This window comes from Pungitius pungitius, chromosome 6 (assembly GCF_949316345.1).
Source record: "Pungitius pungitius chromosome 6, fPunPun2.1, whole genome shotgun sequence".
In the NCBI taxonomy this organism is placed as follows: domain Eukaryota; kingdom Metazoa; phylum Chordata; class Actinopteri; order Perciformes; family Gasterosteidae; genus Pungitius; species Pungitius pungitius.
In genome coordinates, this window is record NC_084905.1 from 8,286,967 (window position 1) to 8,311,260 (window position 24,294).

The 24,294-nt window shown below is 46.1% G+C and overlaps 1 protein-coding gene across 1 annotated transcript; it reads right to left on the minus strand.

Moving 5' to 3' along the window:
* Positions 1-559: 559 nt before the first annotated feature.
* On the minus strand, positions 560-10,457 carry meak7 (MTOR associated protein, eak-7 homolog). Its single transcript, XM_037452216.2, has 9 exons — positions 9,216-10,457; positions 8,581-8,736; positions 8,239-8,493; positions 8,018-8,162; positions 7,713-7,927; positions 5,028-5,214; positions 3,057-3,175; positions 2,799-2,978; positions 560-2,551 (listed from the first exon to the last, which is right to left on the minus strand). The coding sequence occupies exons 2-9, from the start codon at positions 8,728-8,730 to the stop codon at positions 2,432-2,434; spliced, it is 1,371 nt and encodes a 456-aa protein (XP_037308113.2). The 5' UTR covers positions 8,731-8,736; positions 9,216-10,457; the 3' UTR covers positions 560-2,431.
* Between the last annotated feature and the right edge of the window lie 13,837 nt (positions 10,458-24,294).

Below are 24,294 nucleotides of genomic sequence, written 5' to 3' on the forward strand. Positions count from 1 at the left end.
AAAAGTACATCTAGGAGATCTCGTCGTTTATTGGCATGACAACACTTTAGGGCCCCTCTGGAGCAAGTAATGAAGTTATGACACACAGACACAGATAGCTACTGGGGCACATACTGAAACATCAGTGTTTAATATTGCATTATGATGAATTATGAGATATTTGCTCATATTTTGATGATTTGAGTACTATATTCACTTTCATTATGATACCTCAGTCATGTTTCAGGCTCATTATGAAACATTTACTATGATGCTGCATGTTAATTACATTACGTATGTATTTCAGGTTTTCTCTCATTATCCCTGCTGTTGTTTTACATATTGCATAATTGTTATGAAAAAAAAGTTAGGAATAACTGGTTTAGAATGTGATGACAAATCCAACCAGGGTCTCGGTTTCATTATGATTTGAGGATATTTCTTGCGTTTATTAATCGTTCACATTGAAGTTAAACTTCACTATGCAGAGAATATGTTGAATACGATACAATACACAATAGAACACACATTGTGTTAGGTTGAAGATTTGCTCCAAACAAAAAAAACAAAAAACACAATGTCAGTTCATCCTCCCATTTAATGTGACATTATTGGACACACAATAGACAGTGAACAACAGCAGATGCTACAGATAAAAAAATCCACACAGAGAACTCTAGAGGTAGTTTTGTCTCTTGTATTCAAGAAGCTTATTCACAGCTGTCTGTTTGAGAAGGAAGGGAGTATTCAGAACCCCTGCTATCCTCTTGTAGTCGAGAAATCCCCTAAATACTCTGAGCTTTACAGACCAGATCCATGAGGAACCGTCTCTCCATCAGTCACATGTTCACGTATACGTATAATGGCTAACAGGCCAGTGTTAGGTTGCGTCTCTTAAAACTAACGATAGTTAAATACTGTAGCAATAAAAAAAATGTCGTCACGCAGCGATTCCCAAAGGGACTTCCCTTAGAACGGGCTGCTGGGGATCGGTCCTTCCTATAAAACCAGTTAGTGGTTTGGAACTTATCCAATGCACTTTCCCACAGTAGCTAATAACCATTCATTCCAAAAAGGTTTGCTTTGATCTATCCGACATCAGTGGAGCTGGGAGCAAATGAGAGACACATTGGTTCCTTTCAGCTTTCAGTCTGTGTGAAGAGATCAGAAGGACTGCAGACTAGAAGCTGCCTTTAAACAGAGTTGATTTTGTAATGACACATTTAGCAGCCGTGAGAAGGACTTTAGTGTCGTGTTGGTTTCTGCAGTATCATGTTTTTTTGGCCTGCAGAAGTAACCCCTCAACCCCCTTTGACTTTTCTACATTTTGTCATGTCTAGATTCAAATGTATTTCATTGGGATTTTATGTAATGTACCGACACAAAACAGTCCATCACCTGAATGTCGGGGGAAAGTTTACATGGATTTCTAAATTATTTACAAGTCTACAGAAAATCTGAAAGTTGAGTGAATATGTATCTACCCCCTTTACTCTAAAACCTCTATTAAAGATCTGGTGCCACCAATTGCCTTCACTAGTCACATCATTAGTAAATAGGGTCCACCTGTGTGCAATATATCCTCAGTATAAATACACATGTTCTGTGAAGGCCTCAGTTTGTTAGAGAGCGTTACTGAACAGCGAGCCAGCCATGTGGAAGGAGGTACTCTGCACACTGGCATCCCACCAGTGAAACATGCTGGTGCTGGTGGTAGCATCATGCTGTGGGGATGCTTTTCCATCCAATCTGACTGGGCTTCAGCTTCATGACAAAAACAGAAGAACATTTCCATCTCTAGATGCAAAGGTGGTGGAGACAAACCCCAGAAGACATGACAGCTGGAATTGCAGTGAAAAGAGGTTCTACCAAGTACAGACTCAGGGGGGTGAATACCTATGCATCCAACAGATAATGTTGTCATTATTGTTTGTGTCACAGTAGAATATATTTTGAACCTCAAAAGTAGTATGCATGTTGTGTTGATCAAATGGGAGAAGTCTCTACATTCCAGTTTGCAAATTTGGAAAAGGCCAAGGTGGGTGAATATTTCTGCAAGGCATCATCATTAGTGTATGAATCGATGTGAATGGGTGAATAATGACATGTAGGGTTAAGGAACTTGTGGTAAGAAGACTAGAAAAAAGATTTACACTTAAAGAGTCCATCCACCCCTACCACATTTGCAAAATAAACAAGTTTCTTCTTATAGGTTTTCATTTCTCCGTGCAATACATTATAATGTGTGATGTGTCAATTAAAACATATCAGATCTCTGCTAGCCGTAAATAGTATAGCCAGTAGAGGAAAAAAGTGATCTAGAAAGACCTCCCACCATTTAATTTAATTTAAAAACAAACAGAATATGTGAGGTAGGTGCTGAAAGGAAGGCAGGGAAAGAGAAACCTAAGGCTTGGATGTTGGAGATGACCTATGGTGCCCTTCACTGCTCCTAGTCTTCCTCCGGCTCCCTGAAGCCTTGACTGTGGAGAGTCTTCCCCGTCATTTCCATCATGGCCTGGACCTCTAGATCCGCATCCAGGATGCTTCTCTTGCACCCCCCTTCCTCGTCCTGAAACACATGATATACAGAAAGAGCTCAACTCTTCACATTCTAAAAGGAAACATCTGGATCTGTGTTGCACATTATCACACGGCTGATGTGCATGTTCTCCTCTGCTTAAACAAAACACTCATCGCCCAAAGGGTGCTCCGACTGTTTTGTTTACTGGTTGCACTGGCTTCGTCCCAGTGGCACTGCGTCCCCTCTGCCTGCTTTTTCTGAATTAAATGAAGGCAAAAAAAGCAAGGGCTCTGACCTCCTCTGGTTTAGGGGGTTTGCCTACAGCCCACACCTCCACTGAGTCCACGGTGAAGTCCTCCTCTCCGGAGAGCTGGGGGCTGCCGTAGGTGGTGCACTTGGGCCGCGCGCGGCTATGGCCACGGCCAAAATCGCTGTCCAGCCACAGGCCGAAGTACCCGTGCTGACCACCCATCCCCTAAGGAGGAAAGGAATAAAGGCCGTCATTGGAATATTCACGAAGTCTTGCGTGTCTTCCTTCGTTCGTCAGCCTCACCAGTCCGTTGGGCATGGTCTGCTGGCCGTGGTTGAGGTACATATAGTGCTCGTTGTATCCCGTTGCTGTATACACCCTCAGTCGGGGGAAAACGGTGAACAGGAAGCATCTTGAGTCACCTGCGCACACACAAAGTATAACGGTTATTCTTTAGAGTAGAATTACTTCCTCAATGTGTCCTTGGAGCATTAATGTCTTTTCCGATCTGGGGTCCAACCCAAACGCAATAGAGCTGTAGTTGAAATGTAAGGTTGGAGACATGTGAGGCTACACACACATGTACAGTGTATGTCCCTGTACATTATATATATATATATATACACAGTGGTATGAAAAAGTTTGGGCACCCCTGATCATTTTCAAGATTTTCCTTTATGTATCATTGGTCGTTCGGAAGAGCAATTTCAATTAAATATATCATATAGCAGACAAACACAGTGATATTTAAGAAGTGAATTGAAGTTTATAGGATTTACAGAAAGTGTGCAATAATTACTTAAACAAAAGTAGGCAGGTGCATAAATTTGGGCACCCCAACAGAAAAATTACATCAATATTTAGTAGATCCTCCTTTTGCAGAAATAACAGCCTCTAAACGATTCCTATAGCTTCCAATGAGGGTCTGGATGCTGGTTGAAGGTATTTTTGACCATTCTTTACAAAACATCTCCCGTTCAGTCAGGTTTGATGGTTTCCGAGCATGGACAGCCCGCTTTAAAACAGACCACAGATTTTCAATGATATTCAGGTCTGGGGACTGAGATGGCCATTCCACAACGTTGTACTTGTTCCTCTGCATGAATGCTTTGGTAGAATTTGAGCGGTGTTTAGGGTCATTGTCTTGTTGAAGTATCCAGTCCCGGCACAACTTCAACTTTGTCACTGATTCTTGGACATTGTTCGCAAGAATCTGCTGATACTGACTGGAATCCATGCAACCTTCAACTTTAACAAGGTTGCCAGTACCTGCACTGGCCACACAGCCCCACAGCATGATGGAACCACCACCAAATTTTCCTGTGGGTAGCAAGTGTTTGTCTTGGAATGCTGTGTTCTTCTTCCGCCATGCAATTTTAGTTTCATCAGTCCACATCACCTTATTCCAAAATGAAGCTGGCTTGTCCAAATGTGCTTTAGCATACCTCAAGCGACACTTTTTGTGGCATGGGCGCAGAAAAGGCTTCTGCCGCATTACTCTCCCATTCAGCATCTCCTTGTGCAAAGTGCGCTGAATAGTGCACAGTGAACGATGCACAGTGACACCCTCTGCAGCAAGATCATGTAGGTCTTTGGAGCTGGTCTGTGGGTTGAGTTTGACTGATCTCACCATCCTTCGCCTCTGCTTATCTGAGATTTTTCTTGGCCTGCCACTACGGGCCTTAACTAGAACTGTGCCTGTGGTTTTCCATTTCCTCACTATGTTCCTCACAGTGGAAACTGACAGCTGAAATCTCTGAGCTAGCTTTTTGTATCCTTCCCCTAAACCATGATGTTGAACAATCTTTGTTTTCAGGTCATTTGACAGTTGTTTTGCGGCGCCCATGTTGCCAGTCTTCAGAGAAGGTGTAAAGAGGAGAACAACTTGCAAGTGGCCCCCTTAAATACCCTTTCTCATGATTGGCTTCACCTGTGTATGTAGGTCAAGGATCAATGAGCTTACCAAACAAATTTAGTGCTAAAGGTATTCAAATCAATAAAACAACAAGGCTGCCCAAATTTATGCACCTGCCTACTTTTGTTTAAGTAATTATTGCACACTTTCTGTAAATCCTATAAACTTCATAAATTTCACTGTGTTTGTCTGCTATATGATATATTTAATTGAAATTACTGTTCCGAACAACCAATGAAACATAAAGGAAAATCTTGAAAATGATCAGGGTTGCCCAAACTTTTTCATACCACTGTATATACATAATGACTCATGTTGTTAAAGCATTTATCAAATAGTGTTGTAGTCTCTTCTCTCACCCTGGTACTGAGGCTTGGTCTCCCAGGCGTGGGAGGCGAAGGCCCCAAAAACGTGGCCCTTGGTGTCTTTGATGAGCAGCAGCGTGGGCCCCCTCTTTGTCAGGCCGCTCACCATCCGGGTGAAGCTCTCCCCGTGTAGCTGGGTGGAAAACACCAGCCTCCAGGGGGCGCTGCAGCTGTCCGGCAGCTACAGAGGTCAGAATAGAGTTGTGGGAGTATGGCATCGTTTATTTTCATGTGATCACTGACAGAACCTATCCTGTGCCATTAACTTAAAGAAGTGTTAAAAACATTTCCCCCCTCACACCCCACACAGAGAATAGACGGGCTTTCCCATCATCACACGGTTGATTTGTGCTTTTAGTGCTGACGCAGCTTTCATGCGAAGCGAAGAGCTCTTTGAAGCTCTTTGAAGCTCTTGCCCAAAGGTTGTGGGTTAGAAAAACAACTGTAGTCGAACATCCTGGTGTACTGATTTTGAAATACATTGCACTGAGACATAGTGAATCTGCTTTTGGCATACTAAACAGTATGGTAGTATTTTCCTTTAACTTTCCTTTCAAGTAAAACTTAACGATAACAATCCAAAAAAAGGAAATGAGTTGACCAGAATGGGTGATATACACTCACCGGCCACTTTATTAGGTACCCCATGCTAGTAACGGGTTGGACCCCCTTTTGCCTTCAGAACTGCCTCAATTCTTCGTGGCATAGATTCAACAAGGTGCTGGAAGCATTCCTCAGGGAGTTTGGTCCATATTGACATGATGGCATCACACAGTTGCCGCAGATTTGTCGGCTGCACATCCATGATGCGAATCTCCCGTTCCACCACATCCCAAAGATGCTCTATTGGATTGAGATCTGGTGATTGTGGAGGCCATTTGAGTACAGCAAACTCATTGTCATGTTCAAGAAACCAGTCTGAGATGATTCCAGCTTTATGACATGGCGCATTATCCTGCTGAAAGTAGCCATCAGAAGTTGGGTACATTGTGGTCATAAAGGGATGGACATGGTCAGCAACAATACTCAGGTAGGCTGTGGCGTTGCAACGATGCTCAATTGGTACCAAGGGGCCCAAAGAGTGCCAAGAAAATATTCCCCACACCATGACACCACCACCACCAGCCTGAACCGTTGATACAAGGCAGGATGGATCCATGCTTTCATGTTGTAGACGCCAAATTCTGACCCTACCATCCGAATGTCGCAGCAGAAATCGAGACTCATCAGACCAGGCAACGTTTTTCCAATCTTCTATTGTCCAATTTCGATGAGCTTGTGCAAATTGTAGCCTCAGTTTCCTGTTCTTAGCTGAAAGGAGTGGCACCCGGTGTGGTCTTCTGCTGCTGTAGCCCATCTGCCTCAAAGTTCGACGTACTGTGCATTCAGAGATGCTCTTATGCCCACCTTGGTTGTAACGGGTGGTTATTTGAGTCACTGTTGCCCTTCTATCAGCTCGAACCAGTCTGGCCATTCTCCTCTGACCTCTGGCATCAACAAGGCATTTCCGCCCACAGAACTGCCGCTCACTGGATGTTTTTTCTTTTTCGGACCATTCTCTGTAAACCCTAGAGATGGTTGTGCGTGAAAATCCCAGTAGATTAGCAGTTTCTGAAATACTCAGACCAGCCCTTCTGGCACCAACAATCATGCCACGTTCAAAGTCACTTAAATCACCTTTCTTCCCCATACTGATGCTCGGTTTGAACTGCAGGAGATTGTCTTGACAATGTCTACATGCCTAAATGCACTGAGTTTCGCCATGTGATTGGCTGCTTAGAAATTAAGTGTTAACAAGCAGTTGGACAGGTGTACCTAATAAAGTGGCCGGTGAGTGTATAAGTAATATCTAGGCAGTCCAAGTTACTGCATCTGCCATCTGATAATGATGGTGTGAGAGGCACACATGATCTCGATATCATACAAGAAATATTTCTATTATGACGTGATGCAGAGTGGAAGCGTTTAAAACAAAATCAAATGGCAATAAAAGGTGGAACTGCGAGACAATAATATGTTGGAAAAACCTGTTCTCACTGCGTTGTAGTTTGTGACTCAGTGCGGTTAGTTCCTGCTACAGAGATAGAACAGGTCACATTTATTATCGGTGATAACTATACGACTGCTCCTCTGTCCAGTCAATTCTGGAGGACATCATACGTGAGATTACATTTGTGTTAACTACATTGACACCACATGCAATGCACACAAGCACAAAATCAGGAGTTCAATGTTCGACAAAATGTTCTCTATATTCCATAACCTTAAATCCTTTAAAAACTAAAATAATTACTTTAGTCCTCAAGTAGTTGACAACTACTTTTATTTCTACCAGAGTACTTTCTTTTGGAAAGTAAGAGTACTTCCACTTGAATACAGTTTTTGGCTACTCAAGCCCAATTGAATTTCGTTTTTGCTTTAAGGGTCAGAGGTCAAACTCAGAGAGCAGAGATGATAGCAAATTATCAAAGCTAGTGTCAGCAGCTGTGGAAAGAGACAAAAGTTACCACGGTTCCAAAGAGCAAAAAGGGACTCTATATTGCTAGATGACAGAAAGCTAAGCTGACTCTGAATAAGTCACATTTGTCATCTGTGGCATCAGTCGACTTTTAAGCGAAGAACAAGAGGCAGTTTGTGTGAAACAAAAAAAACAATCAGTGAATATGTTGGTTTTCTGACCTGTGGGGCCAGAAACATGAGGGTGGGAATGTCCACCAGCAGACACGTCAGATCTTTCCAGGGCGTCTCTTTGCAGGGGGGCAGCAGGGTGGGGGCCGGCCGGCCGCTCAGGGACACATTTAAGCCCTCAGCTACCAGCATCTCCAGGTACAACGATACCTGGGACATCCTGAAGATCCAGTCCTCCACAGAGGAAACATCATGATCTGCCTGACCTGAGGACAGGATGGCAGAAGAAAGGAGAGGTGAGGAGAGGAGTGGTGAGGAGACATTTCCTCAGCATGGTCCAAACCACCTCTGTGTACCTGAGGGTCTGAGTTCAGAACAAATCTGCTCTGCCAGGAGTTTGACGCCCTGCGACTGGTCACCCATTTTCTCTGGCTGCCAGGCCTGCAGGAGCCCTCTGTGGACCAGGATCTGAACTACAGCCGAAATTAGATCCTGGAGGAACTAGAGAAAAAAGGGCTTGAGTGAGGAGGGGGGGGGGCTGAGACAAAAGATGTTCTGCACGATGCACCCTGCTCACCTCTGCCAGCTGCTCACACGGCACAGACGTCCCTGCCTCGTCCCCGCGCTGGGCCATGGACATGACCAGAGGAGCCCGCTCTTCAGCGGTGCCTCGCAGGATGTCTGCCAGGAAGATGACCAGTTGCTCTCGACTCACTGCGGAGGATGCGGCGGCGCTGGTTTGGCCTGCAGCTGCTGGTGCAGGGTCGATACGGCACATGCACCGGTAGAGCCTCCTCACCATGGAGTCCGGTGCCAGGCTGCCCATGGAGGACTTGGGGCAGGCCAAACGAGGGCTTCATTTTAGACGGGAGACAGACACACGGATCATGAAGTCCTTTCGTTGCGTTGGCGGTCTCACCTGCAGCATCTCGAGAGTCAGAGCCGCTGTCCCTGAAGGGGCCCCGGGGCCGGCCAGCAGCCTGTCGAAGACGCCCTCCACCAGCGGCAGCTCGTTGGGGCGGAAGCGGGCCAGCCGCTTCTGCACCACCGCGCTCTGCGTGCCACCCATGATGCCCTGCAAACCACACAATGCACCATGTTGAAAACCAACCCCAAATGTTTGGGAATGTCAATAAATATTTGTAACCTATACAATTTGACCGATTCTTTTTCCACGTTACTTTTGGGTCAGAGCCCTTTAATCTGTGCCATCCACAGATAAACGTCTATTACAATAGTAATAAGGTTTGATCTCAAGTTATTCACAAATTACTGAATGAACAAAGCAAAATGTTTGCATTAAATCGACGCTTTTCATTGTCCCGTCTTAACGCTGTAAAATGCTAATGCAAGTGTTAAGTTACACTATAAATATGCTGCTGACATGTCACATTGAAACGAGTAGTAATGCTAGCTCAGCTAGCTGTTAGCCCTCCGTGGTTTATTGACATCCGGACCCCGGATAATTAACGCCAGGTAACGAAGCACTGCGTTGTTAATTACTCCTCAACTAAAGAGCCACGTAGAGGGAACATGTTCCCAAACGAAGCATACCTCAAAATGGACGTGGAAAGGGACGTCAGGCTGCAAAAGAACAGCAGCCTAAGCTCTCTATTCTGCAAAAACTGCAAAATCCTGGAGCCGAGCGAGGCTATGGAGCGACGCATGCGCAGCTTAAGCGCAGCTGCAGTGCTGCGGGGTGACAGCAGAGGGCGCTAGAGACAGAGGGACGAGGATCAATGAGGACTGTGACCCTTTGACACATGAGCCTTTCAGCAGGAACAACCGGATTTTACTAAGCATGTGTTGCGCCTCAGAAATACGAGACTAAATGAAGCCGTGACTTCACTTGATTTGAACTGAAGTGTGATTCACTTTTTTTCTAATTTTAATTATTTATTGTTACAGACAATACAAAGTAAATCCAGAATTGTGGGTATGACAACACCACTGATGTCCCCAATCTGATCTCCCAACCCATAATTCATCACACGATATTCCACACCATAAAAACACAAAAACGCGTGCCCATTGACAGTGAATGAGGAAGTGCATGCCCCATGTCTCACCAGTAGAGCCTGCACAGGAGCCGCTGGAGACACACCACAGAGGCCTTTGAGGAAACAGCAGGCACTTGAAAAGCGCCTTTTAAGGGCATGTGATTGACTGTGTGAGTGCTGGGTGTGTTGCATTGTAATGAGGTCTTGTAGGACAGTGGATGCACCCACGCTGGAATGGTCTGTGAAGGTGACGTGCAGCCATCTGCCACCGCCACCTGAACAAGTTCCAAAGTTGATATCTGGGTCACATTTATATTTAAATATATATATACCTAAAGTATTGCCCCACAAGAAGTGAGTATTAGTTTTATCCGTGCTGGAGCCCCAGTGTGATATTCTATTGCCGAACTACCTACTGTAGGTAACCATGTTGATCACTATCTGTAGACTGTGGCTTGTATTTTGGCTACTTGTTCTGTCACAGTCTGAAACTCTCCAGCTGTATAAGCTGGGACATCTGAACGGGATGCCGGATGTTTAGTTTTGTAAAGGCTTGTCATGTAAAAGTAGCCCATAGTGCATATTGTTTAACAACACATACTTTAGCAGAATTTGATTTACCCAAATCAGTCGAAGGAGAGATATTCAAATAAGACTCTTAAAGCTGGCGAAGGCTGTTTGGGTTGAGCCTCGTTGGGTAAAGATTTAGCCAATCAGCATTTTCTCTTTTTTGAAAGCGCAAATCAAAAATGTTAGAATGTAGAGTTAGGGTTACAACAAGCCCTCATCCTGAGGCCCCACATCTATGCCCTAAGCTTTATTTTGTCCCAAAAAGAAAGGAACGACCACATCAAACTTGGTTAGAAGTTCTGAATGCCCTGAAATGTTATGTATATATGAAAAAGGACTGTATGCCAATATTGAGTCTACAAAAAGGTCCAGTCAGACCAGTTTATCATTTGTTTCAGTCTCCATTTGCGCTGGTTTCATGTCTCCATTTGATGTTTAGCAGGCACAGGCAGAACCAGACAATATGGTTCACTGACACACAACTGCGTATGCGCAATGAAAGAGAGACCTACATAGATTACTCTGCACTGTGTGCATGCTGAGACTTGAGAAGTGAGCCTTGCTAGTTCCTCTTTTTCTCTTCCCTTTGCCTACTAACCCTCCTCTGAGTTGTATCCCTATATGGTAAACGGCTCACTGCTTCGTGACTTCACAGGAAATGCACTATTTGAATGCCACGTTTGAAAAGAAGAAGAGAAAAAAAGCCACATGCCGCACATAGACTTTAAAAGACTGTCACCTGACTTCAAAGTATTCTTGGAAATACATTTTAAGAAATGTTTTTCTGCGCCGGCTCGCCGAGGGTAATTGTAGTCACTTGTACTTTCTGCGTTTTGTTTGTGTTCTTGGTCTAGTGGTAAAGGTCAAACGTCATTCTTGAGCTGCTTTACACATTGGCTTTGCATGCATCTCCTGAAGGATTTCAATAAGTCAAATGTGCTGCATTTATTTGGCACTTTTCTGGCCGAGCACCATTACAGCATGCAGAGGTCAGGGATCCGACCAGCCATCTTGAACGGTGGACGACTGCCCCGTCTCATCACACACAGGAAACTCCTCTGCAGTCTGGAGTCACATGACACTCAGACTTCAGGCACATATTTGATGACTTGAGTTTACTGGATAAAATCTTAAAAGACTTGCTAATAAACTTGTACTTTATCACCAATGACTGCCGACATAACTTTGACTTGTAATTATTTGAACCTTCTCCCAAGCTTGACTTGGGACATAAACTGGGACATGACCAGGACTTACCTGCCCTGACTTGGGACCAGATTTGCTACATGAATCTGCCTCTCTCAACATTGGACTTGAATGTCTAGACTTGGCAACCAAAAAAACTCTGATGACATTTGATGCAAGAATTATTGGCCGCAGGAAACGTAATCTTAAAAAGCTTCTTAAGCCACTACTTACATGCTTGCATGAGAGCGTGCAACAATATAATTAACCCAACACAAGCAAACATATATAAATATCTATAGCAACTGGTCGTCTGGGCCAGCTGAGCCTTCTCTGCACAATCACAGTCATACAATTATATATATATATATATATATATATATACTGTATGTCTGTTATAGTTATTTTTGTTTTTTTCTTATTTACCCATTGCACAGCTCCTGTCTTCCTCTGTTACTTCCAGTGTAGCTTGTTTTACAGACACTTTTGATCTAATCAGATTCAGCCCATGTATCTATGTAAAAGGCCTCTAGGGAGACTTTACACATTAAAGTCTATGGGGACCATATTGATGATTGTCATAGCCTTCAACCAATCAGATTTTAGTGTGACATGCGTATTCTTTGATTTACCCTCATAAGTACGTCTGCATAAACGTACAGCGCAGCAGTAACGTGCGCTCTGATTGGCCAGTGAATCAGAATGTGAGCTAGTAGATCTTAGTATTTAGTAAAAGATCAGGATGACCTGTGTCTGTAAACAGTCAACTTACATCAGCAGCAGTGTGTTCATTTGTCTATTGTGTTGTTTTCCCACAATTAATATTGTTTCCTCAGATGTAAATAATATTTGAATAACTGTCACTGTGGCGTCATATACCTAAACATCTTTACATAGGTTATACACGGCACATACTGTATTTATTAAGAACCAACACGTCTTCCTGTCCGCTGCAGTGAAACACAGCTTCCTTATTCTGGTGGTTGTGACATCCGCTGATTCAGCTGCAGATCAATGCAGGATATCATCACAGCTTTTATGTGGGTGTTGTTTGAAGGATGCAGTTCACCCACCAAGTAGCTCACAGAAGTGATCTGATTGTTTGTTCTGCCAGGTCTCAACAAGATCTTTACTAATCTGGAGGCTGGCACATTTAAACAGACATACAAATGCTGTTTGAGCCACAAATGCAGACTGATTGGGCCTCAGAGGCACACAATTACACATCACAATTGAACTTTTTGAAATATTGTCACGGTTTGGCTTCGCTTCCGGTTTTAGTTTGAAGTTTCATGTCTCTTGTGGTCCTGGGTTAACTTCACTTCCTGCCTTGTCTTGTGATTGCGTGATTGATTCCACCTGTGTCCAATCACCTGCACCTCCCTTGTGTATTTAAGCCCTGTGTGCCAGTTGTCCTTTGTCGCGTCATTGTCCATGTCTACCCGTTGTTGGTGCACGTTATTTTGGCTTCTGTTTGTGTTGTGCTAAATAAAGAGCACATTCTGTAAGACCTGTTCCCTGCGTTCGAGTCCTGTCTGCCTGCCTGCTTCCGCCTGCACCTCCAGCCCGATCGTGACAGAATGACGCGACCAAGGAAGGACTCAGCAGGGTTTTACCCTAATGATAAATATTTGGGAACTCGCCTTGCGTTTGGGGGACCACGGAGCATGCAGCAGGCTGCCCGGCGAAACACCGGCATGCCAGCGGACTCCTGGAGCGACCTGGGGCCTGACTACCTCGACGTAAGAAGCCCATTTTTTCAATGGAAGACTGATGTCGTTGTTGGCCCCAGGAGCTACCAGGAGGAATGCTTCAGGCTCCGGGACCTCCTCAATCCGAGGAGAAGGAGCCGACGAACCCCCGCAGTCCCGGCTCCAGACTCGGCCCCCAGATATCCGTTCCAGCCTGAGCGGGCCCCAAGACGCCCGTTTCAGCCTGAGCGGGCCCCAAGACGCCCGTTTCAGCCTGAGCGGGCCCCAAGACGCCCGTTCCAGCCTGAGCGGGCCCCAAGACGCCCGTTCCAGCCCGTTCCGGCCCCCAGAGTCCAGTCTCCGCCCGTTCCGGCCCCCAGAGTCCAGTCTCCGCCCGTTCCGGCCCCCAGAGTCCAGTCTCCGCCCGTTCCGGCCCCCAGAGTCCAGTCTCCGCCCGTTCCGGCCCCCAGAGTCCAGTCTCCGCCCGTTCCGGCCCCCAGAGTCCAGTCTCCGCCCGTTCCGGCCCCCAGAGTCCAGTCTCCGCCCGTTCCGGCCCCCAGAGTCCAGTCTCCGCCCGTTCCGGCCCCCAGAGTCCAGTCTCCGCCCGTTCCGGCCCCCAGAGTCCAGTCTCCGCCCGTTCCGGCCCCCAGAGTCCAGTCTCCGCCCGTTCCGGCCCCCAGAGTCCAGTCTCCGCCCGTTCCGGCCCCCAGAGTCCAGTCTCCGCCCGTTCCGGCCCCCAGAGTCCAGTCTCCGCCCGTTCCGGCCCCCAGAGTCCAGTCTCCGCCCGTTCCGGCCCCCAGAGTCCAGTCTCCGCCCGTTCTGGCCCCCAGAGTCCAGTCTCCGCCCGTTCCGGCCCCCAGAGTCCAGTCTCCGCCCGTTCCGGCCCCCAGAGTCCAGTCTCCGCCCGTTCCGGCCCCCAGAGTCCAGTCTCCGCCCGTTCCGGCCCCCAGAGTCCAGTCTCCGCCCGTTCCGGCCCCCAGAGTCCAGTCTCCGCCCGTTCCGGCCCTTGAGGGGGGGGTGGGGTCAGGGGTTGGGCCGCCACGACGACGCCGGAGCCGCACAGCTCGGCGCCCCAAGCCACGACGCACGGCCGCCGACCCGGCAGACCCCCCGAGACCCTGAGGCCCGGCCGCCGACCCGGCAGACCCCCCGAGACCCGGAGGCCCGGCCGCCAACCCGGCAGACCCCCCGAGACCCCGAGGCCCGGCCGCCGACCCGGCAGAACCCCCGAGACCCCGAGGCCCGGTCGCCGACCCGGCAGACCCCCCGAGACCCCGAGGCCCGGTCGCCGACCCGGCAGACCCCCTGAGCACCCCACGCCTGGCCGCCGCCCCGGCAGGCCGCCGGACCTTAGCTGTCGGGTCCCCACCCTCCCTCCCCTTGTCTGATTTTTTCCGGTTCTGCTCCCCTTTAGGACCGTCTGGAATTCGGTCCTTGAGGGGGGGGTTCTGTCACGGTTTGGCTTCGCTTCCGGTTTTAGTTTGAAGTTTCATGTCTCTTGTGGTCCTGGGTTAACTTCACTTCCTGCCTTGTCTTGTGATTGCGTGATTGATTCCACCTGTGTCCAATCACCTGCACCTCCCTTGTGTATTTAAGCCCTGTGTGCCAGTTGTCCTTTGTCGCGTCATTGTCCATGTCTACCCGTTGTTGGTGCACGTTATTTTGGCTTCTGTTTGTGTTGTGCTAAATAAAGAGCACATTCTGTAAGACCTGTTCCCTGCGTTTGAGTCCTGTCTGCCTGCCTGCTTCCGCCTGCACCTCCAGCCCGATCGTGACAAATATAGAGCAATTGTTTTTTGTCCTTCATTAAAGATATTTTAACTACTACTGTGAGATCCTCCCTGCAGGTTCCTCAGCAAAACAAATTCCCCCATGATCAGTGTTGATACACCAGCTTGTGAGCCAGTCTGTGCCGACTGGATCGGACTGCTCATGTGATCTACTCCAAAGACGGCATATGAAGAATATGGCATCTCTGCCCCTCTGTCAGGGTTCGGGTGGCGGAAATGGGACTCATGCACAGAGTCGTCTCAACAAACTCCAAAATACTTTATCAAAAAGGAAACAAAACAGGTTGTTTGGGAGCAACGGGCACAAGGCAAGGACAAGCCTCTGCACCATGGTGAAGGTCAGAGGGAAAAGCACCAGAGATAACGTCACCAAGACATAGCATACACCACAGAGACTCACAGAGGAGAACACACCAGGGCAGGAAGTAAAGTTAACCCGGGGACACGAGGGGCCGGAAACTACGAAAGAAACAAAGCCACACATCCTCGCTAACCACTAGGATGAGACTCAGGAGAACAACGTCGAAGAAACATAAAACAACAACTAAGAGACACAAAAAGACTACAATGAGACTGAAAGAATAGCAAAGAGATGCAAAACAGCTGAAAAGCATCACAGCAGCTATGAGAAACCACAAATAGACCCAAAAGGAATACAGATAGATGCAGAACAACCTCCTTCAGATACAAAACAACGCCACAGAGACAGAGAAAGGACCAAATAGAGATACAAACAACAAATGGATCACAGAGAGACAGAAAAGAGGCCCAACAACTCCATTAGATACATAGTGTGGCTCCTCCATAGGGGAGTAGTGGGCCCATTGTCTCATGGTGTGCTTTGACATGCAACACGGTCGCTGAGCTACAGCTGTGTGAGGATCCTGATGCTGGAAGTAAGCAGCAAAGTAGACACCTGCTGACGGGATCTGAATCAAATGATGCTACTGTTTGATGGCGATTTAACACTATTCCCCGATTCTCTTAACGACAACAATAAGACGAAAGGCATTTCTTACACATTGTGTCTTACACCATGCGTTGACTTACAAGGAGATTACAATAACTGGGGTTGGAGTTTAAATGCCAAGCCCTTCAGAGTCTCGTCATAAATGTCCGTACAGAAACATGGAAGCGGTTGCCCTTTGGATGTAACCTCATGGATACAGAAGGTCAAATAAATGAATTACTGTGTTTCACTGATCCATGCAGAGCGGGGAGTTATAGTTTAATTAAATGCACAGAAGAGACTTCAGCAGGAAATAGATGAGCGCACTGTATTAGTAATTGGAGTGAAGGTGAATGGAGAGAAAGATAGGAAAGCTGTTTGAGACAGACGAAGGGAGGTGTGTGTGACCTCCAGGAAAATCACACAGCAGGGGCAGTGAAGACCAATGAAAGACAAGAAACAATCCTCCTGGATAGTATTGTAACATCATATGTATGAACCAAAACACACAGGAGATGATTAATGACACGATGGGTACAAAATTATTATAAAGAGATGCAAAATGACTACAAGAGAGATTGGAAATGAGCTACCAGTCACTAGATGATCCAACTGTGGTATCTGTGTTCATGTGGAACGTCTAAAAGCAGAGACCATAGCAACCGCTGACTAGTGTGTGGTGGTGCGTGTTGTCTACCATTTAGGTGTTACCACCAGCAACAGTGCACACATTTGGCTGAAAGTTAAAATGTTATAAACACCTGTGACTCTGTAAAAGTGTCTGAACTCCATGGATCCTGGGTTCGATGTTGAGGTATCGATTCTGACAACCAACAAAGCAACAACCAGCCTTTTTGATGCAGATTTTAATTCAATGTAAGAGACTTGCTACCAACGTCGCACACATTTGTGACAACGCTTTAATGAGGCAATAACTCCATGTTCCCAATCCACTCATTATGCCAAGTCACAACTCAAGACGAAGAATGAGGCCACACAGACGACATCTTTAAACCCTTATCATCTTTCATAAGAGGGGGAAGGCACAAGTGACATCACATCAAACAGATGCCCTACTGTCAGCTGGCGGTCAGAGTGTGAACTCGGTGAGCAGATGCTCATTTGGGGCGGGAGAGTGAAGTGGCCCCCAGCTCGTTAGTGACCAACAATGGCTCCTGTGTGCCAACGCTGTGCAGCGCTGGCACACAGGAGCTCTGAGACCGGACCCATTCACGCCCGCATTCCCTCCCCGTCCCTCTGCCTTCCCTTTTCACAAGGCCCAAGAATCTGAAAAGAGACCCCCCCCCATTGGCTTTGCTCAGTCTCGCAAATTTCAATTTCCATGAGGATGAAGGGTTTGGGGGGACTTGGAAATTGAAATTTCAGTGTCAGTCCTGGACCCTGAAAACGCTGAAATCAAAGCGTTCTGGAGGCAGCAGTTATGGTGCCTTTGTGTAATCGCTGAACAATAAACGCAGAAGGAAATAGTTTTTACAAATGAATCCATCACGAGGAAGACGTCCGCCCATCCAAAACACACACACACACACAGCTCCCTCACCTCGGCCCTTCTATGAGCTCATTCCCACCATTCACTGGCACGCAGACGGCTCACAGCACTCTGGGCCCCTGCTGAGCTGAGACTAAGCAAATGTTGAATGAGTCAAACAGCGGCACAGAGACGTGAAAAGAAAGCAACGGACTACATTTTGAAAGGCTCTTATTCTCCATTGTGTATCCACTACTGATAATAAAAAAAAAAAGTGGGCTAATAGAGGTGGAAGAAGCACATCCACCGAGCAGTACGGGTCGGGTCGGTACGGGTCGGGTCTGTTAACCATGATTTGGCGAGCGTTTCCACCGCCAACAGTACCCTTATTTGAAAGGCGTGTATTCCAGAAAGTAGTGGTAACATCAGTTGATAGGTGTGGTATTGGACGGAAAGTAGATTGACGTCATTCGATCGCGCGAAACCTGAAAGCTAACCGCAAACAACAATGGAGGACATACAGCCTGTTAAAGTAAATTCTGCGCGGCGACATTGTTGCGACGGTGTTGTAGTTTAAAAATGGCGCGTTGTGTGTTGTCTTTCCCCTTGCGGCACGCGCAAATGATGACACTCTTTCAACCAATCAACGTTCTGCAGTGAGTCTAGCTCCACCCTTTAGTACCAAACAACTGTGCCAGGTACCCCAACCGAAGGGTACCCAAAAAGTGGTACGGTACAGTTAGGATTTTTGGTACTTTTCGCAACTTTTGGCAGTGGAGACACAAATAAAAGGGTACCGACCCGACCCGTACCGTACCGCTCGGTGGAAACGCGCCATTAGAGCATCTCTTACACTGTTTTAGTCCACACTAAACCGAGAACAAACCTAAACCAAGTCGACTCGAAGGTCAGAGGGTACGGAGGCACAATCACTACCGAGACAGGCCAAGGCCACGTCAACAGAGCACCAGGACACAACAACTCCGAGACTTTAGTGGATGACACCAGGTCAAGGCAACAACCGAATTCCATGTATGGATATTAACACATAAATCAATAAACAGGCAGTTTAGTGACACAACCCCGGTTTTGGTCTCAAACTAATTGTCTTTGCTGTTGATTCAGAGAACTTCAAAAAGTTTTCTGGACACCAATCTAGAGTTTTAATGTCAACACGGCAACCGATTGCACTTTGTGACTGCATCCACCAAACAAACCCCAATTTCAAAATACAAAAACACAAAGTCACGCATCATCATCACGTTGCTTCCAGAGCACTTTGGTTCTAAACACGAACAAACAAAACAAACAAGTTCATCATCACACAAACATGTGGAGAAGATGGGTGTCCAACAGACAATTCCTGCCTTTCTCTCTCTTTCTCTCTCTCTCTCTCACACAAACGTGCTTGGACAGAGCACATGACTTTCTGTGGGTTGTAAAATATGCTGATTGTGTTGAGGAGGTCCGAGGAATGCAGGAAGGATCTGAGTGGTACTCTGCAGGAACCAGTCTGACAGCCCTTGTTTGGACACTCCCACAGGTCCTTTATGCCAACATCTCTCTCTCTCTCTCTCTCTCTCTCTGGCACTCAACATCAACACCATTTGGATATTGTGCCACAACTCTTGTCTAATATCCATAATGAGTATCGGGTTTACTTTTGTCAAAGTCCCAAAAAGTTGCACTAGTACCGGTTGGCATACCTTGTGATGTTGTTAATGATCTAAAAACAATGTCACTGCTTAGTATTACCAACCAAGAAGAGTTAAACATGGCTGCCAAATGGAGAAAGGCAAACAGCTAAGTGGAGTTGTAAAATGGGCTGGGAGACACTCGATAGAGGGATTGAGAGGGGTTTATTCCTTCCTCTACACTGCAGTGTGTTGCAGTAGTGAAGCCGTAACATGATGCAGACGCCTTTTAAAGTTGAGGCCCAATCCCAATGTGCCCCCAAAACATCCAGCCCTGAACCCTCAGGCACCTCATTGATCACCTGCTAAGTGAGTCGATGTATTTTCAAATGGAAGTAACCATATGAAGCTAAACAGTTATGTTCATTGCATTGAACAGTTTCCTTGATGTGAGTAACGTTGGTGTGAGTCAGCAGCAGGGAGGAGGCAGAGCCTGTGTTTCTCCTTCACACCTCAAGACAAGAAGCTTCTCACAAAAGAAGCCCTTCACATAGCTATCAACATATTGTATCACATCATGAGTTATTTGTTATATGTAGTTTTGTCTTGGCCGGCCTGTTGCATCATAATCACGTAGCTGAGTGATGGAGTCGGGTTCTTTAAACACCACAGTAGTCTTTTCATAACTAACATGAATGCTCCTTCTCTCCTTGACGTTGAACGGCCTTTTCCATAGACAAGCGGTTAGGAATGGACGTTAGGAGGTAGTTTTTGGACTTTTAGACCACAGTGGTACGGGATGGTTGAATTAGCGAGGTAGCTAGCTACAGCTACAGATATTTAAGCGGTATTAGCTCCAAGCAGATAGCATGTGCATTCTCCATCTGTGACGCATTAAATCTGGGCCCAGCGTTGGACTAAAGCTTCTGCGCCTCAGTCTTGGGAGCTGGATTCAGAGCCAGATGTTTCAGTCGGCCCAGGAGCGGTCCTAGTTGAGTCTTAAGCTCCCCACCCCTCAGTGACCAGACGCTGCTCTAGAGAGGGATTTCATGTTGTAAGTAGTGTGAGACACTGTGATAGTGATCTGTGCGAGTAGGTTTCCTTTATCCCGTGTCACCATCCGACGTTTCCCATGTATGGCCTGTGCTGACTGTGTTCCATTCATCGATAGAAGTGTGCAGCTCGATGCACCGCCTGCTCAAATACAGCCTCGTGTCGACTCATCGGCTCAATCAAATTGGTCTGTGGTTTCTTAGGAATGAAAGAAAACAAAGTTTGTACTATAAGTGGATTTTGAGCACCAATGTTCTGGTACGTAAGTACCATAAAATGTACGTTCCTCTTTACGTTGCAGAGGAAATGATGCTGACACTTAATTATTTATCCATGCCCCAAACGTCCCCTACAGACACATATCTTTGATTCCCACAAGCCTAAACTACACAACTCCTCACTTCCTACCAGCTTACTTGGAGCCACAGCGAGCGATACCAGAGCTCTGTCATTATGCAACCTGCTATTAGTCCGTATGGATCACTGCACACACCCAGTCTCACACACACACACACTCACACACTCAACTGAAGCCATGTTTGATCAGTACATGAGTCATGGCGGCAAAACCATTAATCCATTCACGTGACAGCTGAAGCAGAACCAACAATCACATGCCGATGGCGTGTGGGTTTAAACAGCTGGCGGCCATCAACTGACCCCCTGCAGAGCAGCGGCGGTCACTCTGGAAACCCGGCATGGAGAGTGACGGGACAAGAGCCAATCGGGTCTCCTTTAGAGGAAATCACTGTGCAGCCTTGGATTTTATCCCTCACTGGGCATGAAGGAAGCAGTGTTCAATGCTAACACACCTATCAGCGGTGTATTTACCCATTCTGGTGAAAACAGAGAATCTGTTTAAATACGGGGCAGCCAAGGAAATCTCCGCCGAGTGCAACTAATGCAGTCATTCAAACCTCAATTGAATTGCAGAAAGGAAGGAAGTGGGATGTCGGCTTAACAGAAAGACAGAACTAAACTAAGCTCCTGATTATTGCCGTAATAAGTCACTTAACAAGGCTGCTTCTGGAATGACTAACATTAAATAAGTTATGTATTCATTTATTAAGGTCCAACAAAATCCCATCTAAGAACTGTGGATGTCGCCCTATCCGACACACTGACTGCAGGACCAGGTGCTCTCTGACTACATCGGTGACCATGGAAACCCCCGGGAGTCCTATAAGCTCCCAGAAATGGTTACTGTATGGCCCTAGATGAAAAATAACAGGCTTGGTACAGCAGAAGGGCCCTAAATCAGAGGTTCATTAGTAGAAAATGTGGTTCTGCTCTCCCAAAACGTCACAACAGTCTTTTTTTAAGATTAAATCACACTGCGATGTTTGCTGAAATAAAAAAGGTTTCCACCAGCTGCCACTGGTTTTATGTCAGTTCTTGTGGGTGGTCCAGCTGCATGTAAAATGACTGTTTGGTTACTAGCATTCAAATGACACACTGTAGTGCTGAACACTAAGTGACCAAAGTGATCTTACCGGTAAATGCTTAGCTACCCATCGTCTTAAATAGTTGTTCCTGTAACAGCCCGAGGTGATGGACAAAACGTGCACATGCTCCTAGTTCAGATGTTAGAATCCGTGTCATTATTATGAAAGCTAGTCTGAGTTTGTGGCCCTTCCACTGTATTGTGACTGATCGAAGCAAAGTAAACCAGTCTCCTATGATTGTTTTCACAATTTAAATGAGTACATCTTACAAAAGGATTTGTTTCTATTGTTTGATTTCTTTAAATCGTTGAGAATCTATTTAGTTGTAGAGAACCTTTTAAGGATTCCGAGACAGGTTATTTATTTCACAACATCAGGGGGATCTTTGACACATCACTGTAAAACATCTCATTATATGACAGATACAATGTAGAAGAATTCTGAATTGTAACAAGCGAAAGCCCAATTTAGGACCTATACACAGGAATTAATGCTTAATAGACACACAAAAGACACTTTGAAGAGCAACTTTAGGAAAAACAAACATCAATTTTATTTTGAAATGACAGATCTTGTGCCCACTCAGTTTTCTTTTTTCCTTGTTTTTTTAAAACATCATTTGTTTTTTTGAAAATCTCTTCTGCCAATGACCAATAACAATGTTCTTAAAAATAAAATCAAAAGGTAAAACTCTTAAGAGAAAATAAAATTGATCTCAAAAAACAAAAACAAAGGTACAAGAAAAACATCCATTGATTTATTTTGCAGAGAGGGGGGGGGAGAGGGTTTGAAACCAAATAAACATGAGATGCTACAACCGAGAAATGGCTCTTCATGGGTCGGGTTGATGAGCTCAGGCCCACGTCACGTTAAGCCATGTGACCATCAAAGTCCCGCTCCCATGTGAGGGTGACAGCCAATCACAGTGTAGTGTTCACAAGCTCCCATAATGCCCCTCTCCCTGGGAGGCTAAGGCAGTCAAACACAGTGGGTTACAGTAGGCATGGATACCTTGGAGTGGTAGATTTTGAGATGAAACACCAGAGGAAAAGATCTCCATGCTGGGAATCCTTTGAGATTTTGGGAAAACATTCAATATTTGACAATAACTGCTGCCGTGGACAATATGTTAGCTGTTCCTCTGTGTTTGAATGGCATTATATCTACATACCATGTACTCTTCTAACAATCCTGCCCCAGCTTCCATGGATCACATCCAAGAAAAACCAGAGGGAGAAAGTAAAAAGAGCAACGCAATCAAGTCCAGAATTGATCATTCACGAAGAAAAGACACATTTGGACTAAAGATAACCAGGGCGTCACAGCACAAAGCACAAGTATGAAGACAGAAGTGTGAATTACTGTCAACTTTGAGGCTACAATCACAGCTAGAGATGAGGTGGCAGCTAATTGTGCACTTGGCGACATGACTCAGGGTTACTCGAAGGAGCCACAGAGCATCGTCAAGGATATTGTTAGAGAGTGGAGATCTTTTCCTCCCGGAGGTACAGTGTATCATGACTAAGAGCGTGCTCCGCTGTCAAACACATCAAGAGCCTTCTCCCAAAAATTAGACTTTGGTCCTCGTCAATGGACTCCTCCTCACTACATGGAACCTCAGCAAACAGCGCTGAAGCATTTAAATATAACTTCCTGTTGCTCAACAGAAGCCCAGCTGAGATGAGGATGAGTGTGAGATGTTGATGCACAGCAGATGACCTTAAATGGACTGACTGGGGAGAGGGCAGAGGCCGGGAGTGGAGAGAGCCCAGTATGTGACCGTAGGAGCGCCTGTACACAATGACACGTTTGTGAGGCCATGTTTGAGAGTGAGAACTCCTCTGCAATGAGACTCCTCAGGGTGTGCAGTTGCCGTATTTGCTTCACGTCGGTTGTGGGTAGATGGGAAGGTAGATTAGTAGTTTAGTACCAAGAATTAAAATAGGGGGAAAGGAAAATCATACCAACACCTTGAGTGCTCATTAATTTATACATGGTCTCTCATTTGTTTGATTGGTCCAAAAACCAAGTGTAGAACAGCAAGTAGGCGTGCTACGGTAGGTCAAGTGTGCGACGGCTTCTAACCCATTTTTTTGAATGACAGAAAGTTTGTTCATTAGCTTTAGAAGTGCTGCTAGTTGCCGCCGGACATTTCCCGGTCAGCCGGTCCCCGTTCCATTATGCTAAGCTAATATTGTCATTCTGCTCAAAGTCAAGAAAGTGCTATTTATCTTCTCATGTTAAGGGATTCACACGAGGGGATAATATATTTTGTGCGGGTAATTTGCACGTCAATGTCTTTTTTTGAAATGCTGTGTTTTTTTATCTTAAGCTCTTTAATACAGAGCCTGAATAAGCCTCAGAATTGTCTTCCCAATGGGGGTGGATGTTACAGAGCACCGCACAGCAAATAAACCAATCATACTGTACGGAACAAGTTTAGTTGCGTCTCTATTTGTGCAACAACATCACGCTGGAACCCTAACAAGATGGCCAATTCTTTTACACCCTTGACATTTTTGTGTCGCAGTGTATTTTCACATTGATTTTCCTCACAGTCCCACTGAGGTGTTCTGAAGCTGTAAATGAAGAACTTAATGTTAATAATAATAATAATAAGCCGGTTTTAAGCGTTGGGTTCGCGTTAGATAGACTTCAAATGGTCCTACAGACTGATCCTGGTGCAGCATTTCCCTTTCATCAAGCCTCCATCCCGCCTCGCTCTCTCCCCCAAGAGATAGCAGCCCTTGCCCCAACCCCCCCTCCGCCCTCAATGACCCACCCCACCCCAACCACACCTGATCCCCACCCCCCACCCCCACCCCAC

What these genes read in the sequence shown, in the direction of transcription:
- meak7 (XM_037452216.2), bottom strand. Translation starts at nt 8,730, where the DNA reads ATGGGTGGCACGCAGAGCGCGGTGGTGCAGAAGCGGCTGGCCCGCTTC. An exon ending in TCATGTTTCTGGCCCCACAG is followed by an intron (nt 5,215 to 7,712) that starts GTCAGAAAACCA and finishes TGACCTCTGTAG; the next exon opens with CTGCCGGACAGCTGCAGCGC. An exon ending in AACCCCCTAAACCAGAGGAG is followed by an intron (nt 2,552 to 2,798) that starts GTCAGAGCCCTT and finishes CATGTGTTTCAG; the next exon opens with GACGAGGAAGGGGGGTGCAA.